This window comes from Gopherus evgoodei, chromosome 7, assembly GCF_007399415.2.
Source record: "Gopherus evgoodei ecotype Sinaloan lineage chromosome 7, rGopEvg1_v1.p, whole genome shotgun sequence".
Lineage (NCBI taxonomy): Eukaryota > Metazoa > Chordata > Testudines > Testudinidae > Gopherus > Gopherus evgoodei.
In genome coordinates this window covers 17684688-17699890 of record NC_044328.1, presented here as the reverse complement: position 1 = coordinate 17699890, position 15203 = coordinate 17684688, and the positions used below count along the sequence as shown (strand labels likewise).

Sequence of the window (15203 nt, the reverse complement as noted above, 5' to 3'; positions counted from 1 at the left end):
ATAAGAAAAAATATTTTGTATAATACCACTTATGCTAAGTAAGCATCAGACCAATTCTGGAAGCAGCTTATTGGCTTTGAATCTTTTCCCTTTGTGTTGATAAAGGAGAATGATTGAACCTTCCTAGCCCACCCCTACTCCCTGAGTTACTTTCTGTATGTTTGTCTAGTCAGTTTAGATTGTAAACTCTTTGGGGCACAGATCAGGTCTTTTAACTTGATCAATATGCTTTGTAAACTGTCACATACATTGATGGCCTAGTACACAAATAAAGATATACATACGTTTGTTCCAGAAGATTCTAGCCAATCAAGATGCTCAACTTTCAATTAGTTCACCTTTGTCCCAATAGGTGGCAATATCATATAGTAAAAAGAGGGTGATCAAAACATTTAAGCAGGAGTGCTAACAGATGACACCATGATGCAACCAAAAAGGTAGGCTGTGGCCTAAATCAGGCACCAGACACTCTTGCTGCAATATCTGAAAATATCTGACCAAGGTCAAATAGGCAGTCAATTGATTGGCTTGCCAAGTCTAAACAAGCATTATACCTTTATTATTATTCTCTATCCCTTTACTTCTATATCCTAACATCGTATTTGCTCTTTTAAGCACAACTGCACATTCAGCAGCCCTGGATGACCTGGGAGACACAGTTATCTGACCTCTGTAGTAGCAGTTAAGATCAGTTAGGAGACCACTATACAGGTCTGTCGCATCTTAGGCGCATTTAACATGCGCGATTTCAGCTTTACGCAGTCAGCAAAAACAAGAAAAAAAACAGAAAAATAACAATACTGTTTCTGTAGTGCGGGCGATTCCGCCCGCCATTACACTCAATGTAATTTTGACGATACACGATTTTCGCTTTACATGCTGACTATGGAACGTAACCCCAGCGTAAGATGAGACAGACCTGTAGTCAGTTCTTCGTCTGACCACTGACTTTGGGGCTCTCTCAGAAGGAACCAATTTTTGTTTCTCCCTACTCGCCACAACAGCAGTCCAGACAACCTAGACAGTAGTGAACTTCCAAATTAACAGAGCTCTGACTTTTCATTTTGTTCCCTCTCCCATGCATTCACCCACCCAGCACAAGCACATCCAGTTTTTAATTTCATCGTTAATTACAGCAGGTACTACAGGAATCAATAGCCAAAATATACTAATATAGCATGCTATTTTCATTAATCTAGGTTTGTGAAAAATGAATATTCAAAAATCATTCCTGTACTTGATACATGTTAATTTGTATTAGATGTCAGATTGCACACTGATAATGAGCAGTTTTTTAAACAATGAACAAATTTTTGTTTCAAGTACATTTTTATTTTTCAGTCTGGGTGCCTGAATTTGCCAGAAAGTCCTGAGTATCTTGCATTTTCCAGCTCCCTCTATATGTCGGAATTCTCTAGGGATAATCCTATCTATAGCACTGTTCTTGTGCATACTGTCTGCACGGTAACATAATAGGAGCAGCAAGGTGAAGATGATTAAATCTTTATCATTTTCAAGCTTTTACATTTCCTGGTAGCACTGTCTGGCACGTGCTGTGTTCTTGGGGAAGAGGAAAGTGATGAAAATGTATACAGGAAAAGGAGAACTTATCCAGCTGGTCTAGCTAAAGTGCAGTTCAGACATAGGTATGATCCCTTTGAGGAAAGGGAAGTAAAAAAAGGAAAGGATGGGAAGACAGAACTAATGTGTCACTGTAAAAGAATTCTTGAAGAATACATTTCAAATATTTTGAGCAAAAGTTTGAAAGTTGCACTCTGCATGCGAAGATGTAGGTTTTATACATAACAGCATCTTTATAATGCATCAAAAACAAGTTGTTAAAAAGCTAGAAATATTTTGCCTTTCAAAAAGTTGATATGAGATGTAATTCACAGATTTTTTTTTAAAAAAACAGAACCAAAAGTGTGCATGGAACTTGGTCACCAAGTATAGCCTTTAAACATATAGTAAGTGAACTTAGTTTAAAAATTCCCCTACTGTCCTGCTATGCAGTGGCAAGATAGCTTCTCCTTTAAACTTGCATAAAGCATGAGTCATTCATCTCAAGTTCATGATTAACATGTAAGCGTCACACCTTGAACCAAGCATGTACAGCACATTATTCTTTAGCTCTGAGGAAATAATTTCATCATATTTGGGAAATTCTTTTTTGTATATCCAAGTCAAACTCTAGAAGAGTATACTGTGAATGCAGAGAAGTCCAATGCTGCAAGAATTAAAACACTAAACATAGCATCAGAAGTACGCTAGGAACTATAAAGACAGTGAGACTATTATACCTTCACCCCAGAGATGAAGAGGGTATGAGATACTAAGTGATAGCAGTGAAGTTTGGCATACATCATTAGCTCTACAATTTTAATGCAGTTTTAATCCATTTGGCACTAGCATTTTTATGCTCCTGGGAGATATGTTTCAAGACTTTCTAACAGAGGCTGTGCTAGTAGAATATTAATTTTCACATTCAAACGTACCAAGATTCCCATTGTCAGAGTCAATTCCACAGTGTAGGATTATGCCACTGACTCAGTATCCCACATTATGTTCCATCTCTTCACAAGCTGGCAGGCTTGTCTACACCAGTGGTTCTCAACCAGGGGTTCATATACCCCTGGGGGTACTCCGAGGTCTTCCAGGAGGTATATCAACTCATCTAGATATTTGCCTAGTTTTACAATAGGCTACATAAAAAGCACTAACAAAGTTAGTGCAAACTAAAATTTCATACAGACAAAATGAGAAAGTAAGCAATTTTATGCCAACAATAAAGTGCTCTCCCATTGGCACAGTGTGTCTTCACCAGACGCAAAGCAAGTGGCACCGATGTAATGCATTAGTGTAGACTACCCCTCAGTGTCATTGGCACACAGTACTTCCTGCACTGTGGTAGTGGACAGAGGATTCAGCTGGAGGAAGGAGTGAAGGGGGGCACTGTATTAACAACTGAATCCTCTGGGGTTTTGCTGATAATCATTGTTGCCAACAAGGTAAGTCTGCATAACTGTCTGTTACCAACCTCTATTTTCAAACTTCTAACTTTCACCTTTCAGGATGAAAGGTTACAAGATTTCACTTCCATGAAACGAATATGGCCTAACTAAGATATATTTTATGCAAGATGGGTCTTGTAAGGTATCATTAGAAAGGTTATAATTTACTGAATGTGATTATCCAATTTGTATGCATGTATCATTTTTTTATCTAAAGTTAGGAATATTGACTATATGACAACAACAACTGTGTGTATTTGGGAGACATCCACTAGACAACAGGCCACCAGCTTTGATGGGCCATTAGGAAGAAACAATAAGGGTACGTCTACACTACGGGATTATTCCGATTTTACATAAACCGGTTTTATAAAACAGATTGTATAAAGTCGAGTGCACGTGGCCACACTAAGCACACTAATTCAGCGGTGTGCGTCCATGGTCCAAGGCTAGCGTCGATTTCCGGAGCATTGCACTGTGGGTAGCTATCCCATAGTTCCCACAGTCTCCCTCACCCCTTAGAATTCTGGGTTGAGAGCCCAGTGGCTGATGGGGCAAAAATCATTGTTGCGGGTGGTTCTGGGTAAATGTCGTCAGTCATTCCTTCCTCCCGGAAAGCAACGGCAGACAATCATTTTGCGCCCTTTTTCCCTGGATTGTCCTGGCAGACGCAATAGCATGGCAACCATGGAGTCCATTCAGCTTTGTTCTTTTAAAAAAAAAAAAAAAAAGTCACCGTATGTGTACTAGATGCCGCGGACAGAGGCGATACTCCAGCGCTACACAGCAGCATTCATTTGCTTTTGCATGATAGCAGAGACGGTTACCAGTCGTTCTGTACTGCAAGGTTTTACTTGCAAGGAATTACTTCAACTGCTGATATGCATCCATCTCCTCAACAGAAACAGGAGCATTTCTGCAGCACAAGTACTATAATATATACTCGATCATAAGCCGGTTAGTTTATAAGCCGACCCCTGATCCCCCCCGATGGATTAGTAAAAAAAGGAACATTTTTTTATATCATGTTCATAAGCCGACCCTATAATTCAGGAGTCAGCAAACTTTGGTTCCCAGGCCATCAGGATAAGCCGCTGGTGATCTGAGATGGGTTTTTTTACCTCGAGTGTCCATAGGCACAGTGGTAAACCTAAGTAAACAAAAACTGTCCCGGCACGCCAGCTGCTTACCCTGATGGGCCAGGACAGCAACTGGTGGGGAAATTTGCGGGGGTGGAGGGGAGAAGCTGGGAGTCAGGGAAGTAACCCCTGTGACCACCCTCCACATGACCCCACCCCTAGCCCAAGACCCACACACCATCCCCACACCCATCCCATCCTTTCCCACCTTATCTGGGGAGAGCCAGGGGAGGATGTCTCTGACCTGGCTGGAGCTGCTCCGGTGGGCCAGACCGGGCGGCGCAGCCGCAGCGTGCTCCAGCGGGCTGGGCCGAGTGGCCACAGCCTGCTCCAAGGGGTGGAGCAGAGCCGCAGGGCTGCAGCCTGCCAGCCCTGGGACTGCAGCCTGCCAGCCCTGGGGCTGCAGCTGCTTTGGAGGCTGGGGAGAGAACAGCATGGCCAGAAGTGGAGAGACTCTGGCCCCACCTCTTCCCTTCTGTCTCTGCTGCCTCTCCTTGCTCCTTCTGTTGGGGGGAGGGGCTGTGTCCCACCTCTCCCTCTCTATATCCATTCATAAGCCGACCCCCATCTCCAGTTCCTCTCTTTTTTACTAAAAAAAATCTGGCTTACGAATAAGTATATACGTTAGTTTGTTTCCTAGGAAAGTGCCCTTTTTTGTTAATTCACATTTGCTCCTATAGATTCAATTACAGGATAGTGCTAAAAACACCTCTGCTCTTGAAAAAAGGCATGGGATCTTTGGTGACACCAGTTAGAAGCTGTGTTAGACTGAATGTTTTCTGAGTGAAATGTAAGACATTTTATATTTATCCTGAAAATACTGGCTCAGTACTAACAGCAGGAAAAATATCACCTAAAGCGAAAATCCTTTTTGGACACCCACTTCTCCCCTTACAAGTGTCTGATCCAAGAAGTAAATACAATCAATCTTGTTCAGTTTGAGAGATCACAGTCCAAAACATTATGATTGCAGGTGGCGTGTGTGTTTTGCCCTTCAAAATTTTTGGTCACACAATTCCTCTTAGCTGAAAGAGCTTTTTATTGCTTTCTCTCCTCCCCTTGAAGAAGACCACCTGGTTAATATTCTGTTGTCATCTCACGTTTTTAACTGATCAGTTAGTACCAAGGAGTTCCTCAGTTTCTACTAAGATATATCATTGTAGTAAGAGTCAATAAATTCATATTTGTAATCTGTATGGCGATACATGCCGGGAAATCCTAGGTAAGATGTAAACAAGAACTGCTAACAATTTATTCTAAAACAAGTCAAAACATATTTACAACATATTAAAACAAAGTATGTTTTGATCACTCAGTCAGATTTTCATGCTGCAGACATACCATGGACATTTAAGAATCTAGCATATAGCGCCAGAGTAATCTAAAGATTCTATATACAGATTCAATAACACTTTAAGTCCACAAACAAGGAAACAGCTATGATTAGAGAAAGCCTGTGTAAACACAATCAGATATCCCTCAAATTAGGGCATAATGTCAGCCTTCTTGTGAAGTCAAACAACTGGGATACTGTTAAGTTGTTTTCCTCACCATCAAAGAGATTAGTCAGGAATTTAAATGTTCTATCGGTCCAACACTTGCTATATATTCAATCCTGAAGAAATATCAAAAAGACATTTACTCTTAATACCTCATGCCCTGACAGTTTTAGGAACATTTTCACACATAGTACAGCTGTTTTGAAGCTCCATCTCTCATCTCCACAAATATACTGGTCCAGGACCAGTAACAAATTGTTTCCTGCTAATGGATATACATTTTTAGACATCCTTAAAAAAAAAATTTAAAGGAGCCAATTTTAATTTTTAAAATTGTAATAGATTTCCTTTACCAAGTCTACATACCAAGTTACATAATTCACCGTTTAAAATCAATTCATTTTGATATTAAGTACTACACTTGACCTGAGTGTGTCTGCTGCTTTGGGGCTTTCATGTTTCTCTCCCTGTTGCTGTGTGCAAAAACAAACACGCAACAGAAACTGAATGCAGTTAAAAAAAAAAAATGAACATACTCAAGAGGGCTGTCAAATGCACAGAGTAAGAGACATATAGCCGGCCATGCCTGGGACCCAGTCTTTCACTTACAGTAATCCCAAGTATAACTTTCAACAATGGTAGGTAAAGAGTTTCTAACGTATGGCTGTGTTCCTTTAAATACCTCGATATAACGCGACCAATATAAACACAAATTTGGATATAAAACAGTAAAGCAGTGCTGCAGGGGAGGAAGGGCTGCGCACTCTGGTGAATCAAAGCAAGTTCGATATAACACAGTGTGACGTTGTGGTTCTGGCAGGACCCAACTGAGAGTGCCAATTCAGGACCAATTGCTCAAACAGGGCAGTCACAGCCCAAGGCTGGGGTTTTTCCACCTCTTAAGGCAAACCAAACCAGCCAGACAAAAAGGACTTCGGTTTTACCCCACTGGCTAACCACAAGTCACACAAGCAATTTCCTTAGACACACCAGTCTCCCAGTATTATCACCAGTGCCACCCGTCCTGGGATGAATGGTTATGAAAACCAACACCCCAGTAAAAGAAAAAGGTTCTCTCGATCCCAAAGGACCAAGCCCCAGACCCAGGTCAATATACACATCAGATCTTACCCACAAATCACACTGTTGCCAATCCTTTAGAATCTAAAATCTAAAGGTTTATTCATAAAGGGAAAAAGATAGAGATGAGAGCTAGAATTGGTTAAATGGAATCAATTACATACAGTAATGGCAAAGTTCTTAGTTCAGGCTTGTAGCAGTGATGGAGTAAACTGCAGGTGCAAATCAAGTCTCTGGAGAACATCCCCCACTGGGATGGGTCCTCAGTCCCTTGTGTAGAGCTTCAGCTTGTAGCAAAATCCCTCCAGAGGTAAGAAGCAGGATTGAAGACCAAATGGAGAGGAGGCCTCCGCCTTATATAGGCTTTTCCAAGTGTAAGAACACTCCTTTGTTCCTGCTGTGGAAAGTTACAGCAAAATGGAGTTTGCAGTCACATGGGCCAGTTTCTGCACACCCTGTTGAGTCACAGGGCGTAACTGCCTTCTCTCGATGGGACAATTGTGTAGGTGATGGTCCTTAATGGGCCATCAAGCAGGCTAAACAGAGCTGACACCAACTTGTCTGGGATCTTTCCCAGTAACACAACATAAGTTTGCAATACAGACAGCATACAGCCAATATTCATAACTTCAACTACCAAAATGCTACAGACATACAGACAGCATAATCATAACCAGTAATCCGTAACCTGGTCTTAGATACCTTATATGACCCCCTTTACCTAGGATTTGGTGCCGCTACAGGACCTTGGTTGCAACCCATGTTCTATATGGTCCCAGTTTATATCAATAACGTCACACCCCCAGCGCAAAATTGATGCAGGAAGGGATGACACAGACATCACTGACTGCATCCCAAGAGCTCCCCATCCCTGGGTCTGTTTTACTACAGCTAGTGTTGGGCCAGAAGCCATATTAGTGTATAACAGAAATGGTTTATCAAAGTCATGTTTAATAACATGATTGAATCTCTCTACAAACTTAAGGTAAAAGTCAGTTTGAACAACAGTGGATCGGATCTGCTCTTGCAGCAGGATTCCTGTATGTCTCATATGATCTTGCCAAGAGCTAAAGAAACTAGCTATTTTATCTTTACAAGCTCTGGCAAATGTTTGGAACCAAATTAACATTAAACCAATGTAGATATTAATGTTGTTCATAGTCCAGGAATTCTGGCATTTAGCCATGAAAGCCATATGGTAGTGTGCCTCAGTTTCCCCTTTCCTTGTGTACATCAGGTCTGGAATGTCTTTTCCCCTGTGAAAAGTTTCAACACCATTGTCCTCCCAATAAGCTGGCCAAACCCAGGCACTTGGTCATAGGGCTCTTTAAATTCCTTAACAACTTTTACTTCATTTGAGACCTTTTTAAAGCTATCCACACTGGATCTTTCAAAGGGAAAGTCAGTGGATCCATTTACCACAGAAAATTTCTGGTTGTTAGGAACTGAAACTTCCTTGATTAAATCACTTTCACACCCTTCAGTTGCAGTAAACTGTTTCCGAAGGTTACCATGAGGATTCCTTTCCCTATGAGCTTCTCTAAGCAGCAATTCATTTCTCTCAGACATTCTGCCCTTACCCTCTTCACTAGGGTTTGCTCTAAAGGAACACTTCTCTGAGCCCCCACAGACTGTTTCTGGGTCTCACTTACATCCAGAATTACCTCTGGTTCATCAGGCAGATTCCTACACAATCCCCTTCCAGGCAAACCTATAGACTTTCTAGCTAACAGGCTAGAAGCCTTCTCCTTCCCTTGGCCATGAACAGGTTCAGGAATCTTCTGTCAAACTGTCAGTAGGTAACACAATTAAATCATATTTTTGCTCTCCTTGTGCCCTGGCTAGGGTATCACCCTGATTAGACAGAGCTGCTACACCCTTTTCCAACCACACATTAGCAACTGGCAAATTACAAGCACCAGAATTGTCTGGTCTCTAGGATTTTGCTGCGACACTAACTGGATGCAACCTAGTTACAGTGCCATTCTCCCCAGCAGACACAAACTTAGGACCATTCCCTTCCTGGGCTTTAGCTGTATTTACAGCCAACTCAGAGACAACTGAATTATCCTCAGCCATTACAGGCTGAAAGGCACCTTCTGTCTGCGGCACAGATACAGAAGAGCTGGAGACACATTCTCCTTTACCAGACACACAGCTTGGGATCTCACTTCCCTTGTCCCAGCACACAGGGCTGTTCACAGACAACTGCTTGGAGATCGGGGTAGCTTCCTCCATAGGCAAGTCAATACTCCTGACAAACACAGGCACATTCCCTTCTCTGTCACATTTCTCCACACAGGAAACAGGTAAGGGACAGGGACACTCATCTTCCACTATCCTTGTTTTCCCACACTGCTGACTAGACAAAGCCATCAACTCACAAGGCTGCCTAGGCTCATTCAGACTTTCCCTACCAGGCACATTGCCACTCCCAACAGCTAAGCTGCTGCTTTTTTCACCACACTGAACTACTTCCAGCAAATCACAGTTACCCATTTCAGGTTCACTTTTACAAGCTGCACTAGCCACCAATCCATCACCAATCACAAATTTACCCTTTCCTCCCTCAGTTAGGCCTTGGCTACACTCACACTTTACAGCGCTGCAACTGGGGTGTGAAAAAACACACCCCTGAGCGCTGCAAGATACAGCGCTGTAAAGCGTCAGTGTAATCAGGGCAGCAGCGCTGGGAGCGCAGCTCCCAGCGCTGCACGCTACACCCGTAAGGGATGTGGTTTACATGCAGCGCTGGGAGACCTCTCCCAGCGCTGCCGCTCTGACTACACTCACACTTCAAAGCGCTGCCGCGGCAGCGCTTTGAAATTCCAAATGTAGCCATACCCTTAGGGTTTTCACCTGACCATCTACTTTAATCTGCTCCTGAGAAACATTTTCCTCCACAATGAGATCTTTTTGCTCTTGATTTAACTCCAGATTCACTTCTGAGACATTAGACAGACATTCCGAAACTTCATTCATAGACACTTTGCTTTCTTGCGCAGACAAACCTTTGGAGCAACCCTCCTCCGGCAAACCATTGCCCACAATAGACACAGGTGTAAGATCATTCCTGTCCTGTGACTGGCTACCTGAACTGAACAAAGCTTTAACATTTTCCCTGATTAAAAGATCTTTAGGCAATAACTTCCTTACCCCAGCTATAACTTCATGCTTAGCCCCATTCCATTCAAGGTGGATTCTACTAAAAGCCCTCCCACAGGACTTGCGTGATTTTGACCTGAGACACTGTCTCAATTTCCTTCATCCATAAAATGGAGAGAATACTTACCTAGGGATGTCAAGCGGCTTACATTCAGTAGTGTTGGCAAATTAATTTGAGCTCTTCAAATGGAAGGCCTCAGATACATACACATTAATATTTTGCATGGCTTACCATCCACCTGAGATTCAGTACAAACCATACGCATGTATTGTTTAAACAGAATGAAACTGAAGCATCTAAAAAAAAATCGGAGCAATACATAATTCTACCTGTAACATTTTGACAACTTATACAATTATGAAACATTTCAATGCACATAGATTATAGATCTACTGTTTACTAACTGATAAAACACTGACATATAATCTGATCATTCACGTCATTGGGGAATACAGACCATTATAATGGCCATGGAACAAAGAACACTATCAACTTTTTAAAAAAAACACTGAACTTGTTTGACCTTTTTTTTAAAAGTATTACTAAAAGAAATAGCCTGTTACAGAAATAAACTTCTTTTTTTCAGATTTACTTTACACATTTCAAACTACTGTGTGTATGATCAGTTCCACTACTATCATTTTCTCTTGTTTGCAAAGGTCTTTTACACAGCAAGAGACAGGAAAGAAAAAACCATTTAAAAATAAGGAATGCAGCTGTAACCACAACAAAAATTGGCAAGAAGGCAAAGGGGCAGATGTAGCATCAAATTACTTTTCACTTACTCATTATTTTAAACTGAGCAGAGTTCAGATTTACAGCATTCCTTTAAATTTTCAGTCAGTAAGAATACAATCCTGCAACTGTCCGCGTGCAAACAGATTGTTGCACCCTCACAAGGCCTCCCTGAAGTAAATGGCTTCCACAAGACCACAATAATCCCTGCAACGGACAGCATACAGATGATTAAAAGCCTTTAGGCCCCAAGAATGTCAGTCTCAAAGACTAGTGTGTGCAAATTTGTTATTTTACTACCCACGTGCAGAGTAATAGCTTTCTACCCATCTGTAGAAAATTATAACTATATCAATTTAAAATTAGATTTATGAACATTTATTCAATTAATAAACTATCCTGCAGACCAGCTTTTGTCAGCAGACATTTTATAAATGGTAGTTATAAGCTAGTTATAGTGTGGTTTGTAAATTAAAGTGGTCAGACTCTAAACTATAAATAAAGCTCCTGTCATAAATAAATGATGCTAGAACAATATTAGAACCCATCTCAAGTGAGCTGAAGTATGTAAATTAAAATTGCAAGAGGGACACACTTTAATGAAGGGGTAGGCAACTTATTGCACGCGTGCCAAAGGCAGCATGCAAGCTGATTTTCAGTGGCACTCACACTGCCCGGGTTCTGGCCACCAGTCTGGGGGGCTCTGCATTTTAATTTAAATTTTAAATGAAGCTTCTTAAACATTTTGAAAAGCTTATTTACTTTACACACAACAGTAGTTTAGTTATATATTATTGACTTATAGTAAGATCTTCTAAAAATGTTAAAATGTATTATTGGCACACAAATGCTTAAATCAGAGTGAATAAATGAAGACTCGGCACACCACTTCTGAAAGGTTGCCGACCCCTGCTTTAATGCATACACACATAAGCCTGGCCAAATATTAAAGTTGTTTAGGGTGGATTTTATTTAAATGAGAATATGAGAGAATAATTATTTTGATACATAAAGATTGACAGTATTTAAGATTACGTATTTTGTTGCTAGAAATACTCTAGACATTTTTACATCTTTACAGACTAGGGTACTCAAGAGATGGTAACAGATTTGATTATAGACATGCTTATAACATTTTTCCTCAGTTTTCCTTGGACTCACATTTTAGACAGGTATAGGTAGGAAGACTGAGAAGTAGCTAGAGTCTATGCGCAGCTGCCAGACTCTTCAGTGGAATATCCCAGCTATTTTGAAGTACCCAAAAGTATTTATACCATACTACAAACTAGTTAGGGGTCAAATATTTCCTTAATTTTAAGCCTATGTCTATTACTCAAGAGTAGAAGGTTACTTCTTAGAATAGTACTGTATTTAGTAATATCCAAAATGATTACCCTATTGCTGGGGGAAAGGGGTGTTGCATTTTTTTTTAATTTTTCTTTTCTCACTATCTGAATCTGAATCCTTGTTTATAACCCTATGTCTCTTTACTTTTTTGGACTGTATCTTTGAATATGATTAAGTGACACAAAAAAGTTGGTACTTGCTTCAGAATAGACTCAGTCATCACAGAAGTGAGTCTGATGAGAACAACATGCACAAAAATACAAACCTGCCTAATTGCTCATAAAAAGAAAATCAGGAGAAAGGAGAGGGAATTGTTTGCCCTATGTAACAGATAATGTGCCAGATAACCAGCCTGTATTAAGATCAATAGCAAAGAACTGCTTATTTTGCACACTGTTTCAGTCACACAAGATGGCCTTCCTCATTTTCATGATGGTCCAAGAGTGACAGGAATCATACACCAATCTATTTCAATGGCACACATACAATTTAAAGAGAGAACACAATCTATTAACAGCAGGCAGTCACACTTTCAGTTTATTTTTACAGGGGGAAAAATTCACAGGAAAACAAAGACAGCTTTTAAACTGATTTAGACTGTTAGTGACACCTCAACACCATCATATGTCTGAACTGATGCATGATGTTTTACCCTGTCTATACTAGATTATAGACACTGGGACAAGTGTTCTGTCATGTTCTATATTTTGTGACTGACTAGTTCTCTAAAACCATTGTTGAAGCTGCTACTCTAATAATTTATCAACAGCAAAACCTGACTGAAGCCAATTCCTGTCAGCAGCAGGAAGGATTAAGAAATTCACCAATGGAATGAGATATATCCTTGATGTACAATCCTTTATCAGTACAAGAATAAAAAATAGGTTGTAGAGACTGTCAATGACCACACAGACATTTCAGCATAAGTCCCACCTTCTAATGACCAGATGACAAAGCCCCCACTTCACTGGGTAATTAGCAGAGGACTATATGCCCTGTACCCACAACCACACATATCCCAGACCCCCAGGAACAGGGCTGTATATCCAGCTCCCCTCATGGTGCTTGAAGTCAGACTGCTGGCTGCAGCAGCATAATGAGGAAAGGTGACTGTAAATATGGGGTTATATTTTGCTAAGCAGAGGTAGCAAACCATCACAACCCCATTGCTTCAGGCTGCAGAGGAAAGACGGAATGAAAACTCATGTTTCATTACTAAGCGTAAACAGACTAAGCAATTTCTTAGGGCCTCGAACAGGTCAACGGGACCCCCTATTCACTTTTCATCCTGTGTTCGGGGGGTGGGGGGAAGGATATTCCTGCTTAGGGCCCCCAACGGACTAGCACCACTTCTGTGTTTATTAGTGCCTCCAGACTTTCAAGATTCTCATCCCCACCCTGTAAGCCCTCCAGCACTCAAAAGTACTAGCAGTCTACCTGAATGGGTCTCCTGCCATCCTCTGTCACCTCTCCACCCACTCCAGCCCACCTATCTGCCCTTAGTGGGTCTGTTATCCTCCTCATCACCTCCACACTCACCAGCCTACCCCAGCAGGTCAGCTACCCGCTTTGTACTCATCACCACCACCCTGCATGTGCCCAAGTGGACCTGCCATCCTCAAGCAGCTCCCCATAACCCCCATTCATCATCCCATCTGCCCCTGCAGCACATCTGCCAACCTCCTCATCAGCCCACTCGCTACCCTACCCCTCCCATCCTCATCATCCCCCCACTCATCAACCTGCTCCCCCACACAGGGCTGCCTTTCCTCCTGTCACTCCGCCCAACCCTACCTGCCTCCCCAGTGGGTCCACCATCCCCCTCACCACCACCGCCACCCCCATCAGTGTGTCCACCATCCCCCCTGCTCTCCATCACCCCTCCACTCTCCAGCCTGCCCCCCCACGTGGGTCCACACTCCACCCCCGCCCCTCAGCGGCTCCACCATCCTCCACCAGGTCACCCCCTCCCCTACTCACCACCCTTCTCCCTCAGCAGCTCGATCCACCATCCTCATCACTAGCCCCACTCACCACGCTGCCCCCCCAGCAGCTCGATCCACCATCCTCATCACTAGCCCCACTCACCACGCTGCCCCCCCCCAGCAGGTCCGCCCCCCTACTCATCACCCCCTGTTCACCACTCCCTACGGGTCCGCCACCCCCGCTCGTCTCGCCGCCAGGAGGTCCGGCATCCCTCCCGCCACTTGCCACCCCACCCAGCCTTCTCCTCCCCTCCCCTGCGGATCCGCCACCCCCCTCGTCACCCCAGCGGGATCCGCCATCCCCCTTCTCATTCCTCACCCTGCCCACCCCGGCCCGCGCCCTCGCCCGAGCGGGTCTGTCGGCCATGTCCTCCCACCGCCCGGGCCCCCGGCGGTTGAGCGCACCCCACCTGTTCCCCGCCCAGCCCGCCTGCCCCCGCGTGCGGGAGACTCTCCCCTCCAAGCCGCCGAGCGCCCGCGCCTGACTCACCGGGTCGCAGCTGCAGGGTACCGTCCCTCCGGCTGCACCAGAGCGCCCGCTCCCCGCGCTGCAGGATGTAGTGATCCTTGGCTTGGAACAGCTCCATCCTCCGGAGCCCGCCGGCGGGAGCGCAGCAAGGAACGCGGCCCCGGGCAGGGGATCGCGGGCTGGGGCTCCACAGCCCGGCGGCGCGCGGGAGCGAGAGGGAGAGCGCGCGCGCGCGCAACCCCTGCCTCACTGGTCCGCGCTCCACAGCCTCGCAGCTCTCTGACGCTTCCCAGCCCAGCCGGGTTCCGGCTCCAGCCGCGGGCCACGTGATCCGACCCGTCAGCCGCTCACCGGCCTCTTAAAGGGGCCGCGCGGTCTCACCCAGCGCCGGGGGAAGTCCCCGTAGTCCTGTATCGCCGCTCAAGTACGGGTGGCCAGCACCCTTCCGCCAGCCACGGTCGGGTCGCGCCCCCTCAACTGTGGGGGCAAAGAGCCCGGCTGCTGGTGGGGCCACCTCCTCAGCCACCACCAGCCCCTTCCCTGCAGCATAGTATGACCCTCCCTCCCGCAGCTCAGCGGGCAGCAGCTCCGAGCCCCTGCTAGGCTGGGTGCTGAGGGACACCTGCAGCAGCACGACTGTACGCACGAAACGCGGCTCGCTGCAACCGAGGCTGCTAAACATCCCCGCGCGGAAGCATCGCCCAGCGGCGGCAGATGATGGGAGCGCGATGGAAAGCGCATCTGGACAGCAGCCGCTGACCAAACACAGAAC

The 15203-nt window shown here is 44.3% G+C and overlaps 1 protein-coding gene across 1 annotated transcript in view; it reads right to left on the bottom strand.

The window, feature by feature from the left end:
• INPP5F (inositol polyphosphate-5-phosphatase F) overlaps positions 1-14633 on the bottom strand; it is a 94174-nt gene extending 79541 nt beyond the window's left edge. Inside the window, exon 1 of the mRNA XM_030569846.1 lies at positions 14453-14633. Within this exon, the coding sequence (XP_030425706.1) occupies positions 14453-14549 (97 nt within the window). The 5' untranslated portion in view covers positions 14550-14633. The remainder of the gene's footprint in view (positions 1-14452) is intronic.
• Positions 14634-15203: the final 570 nt, after the last annotated feature.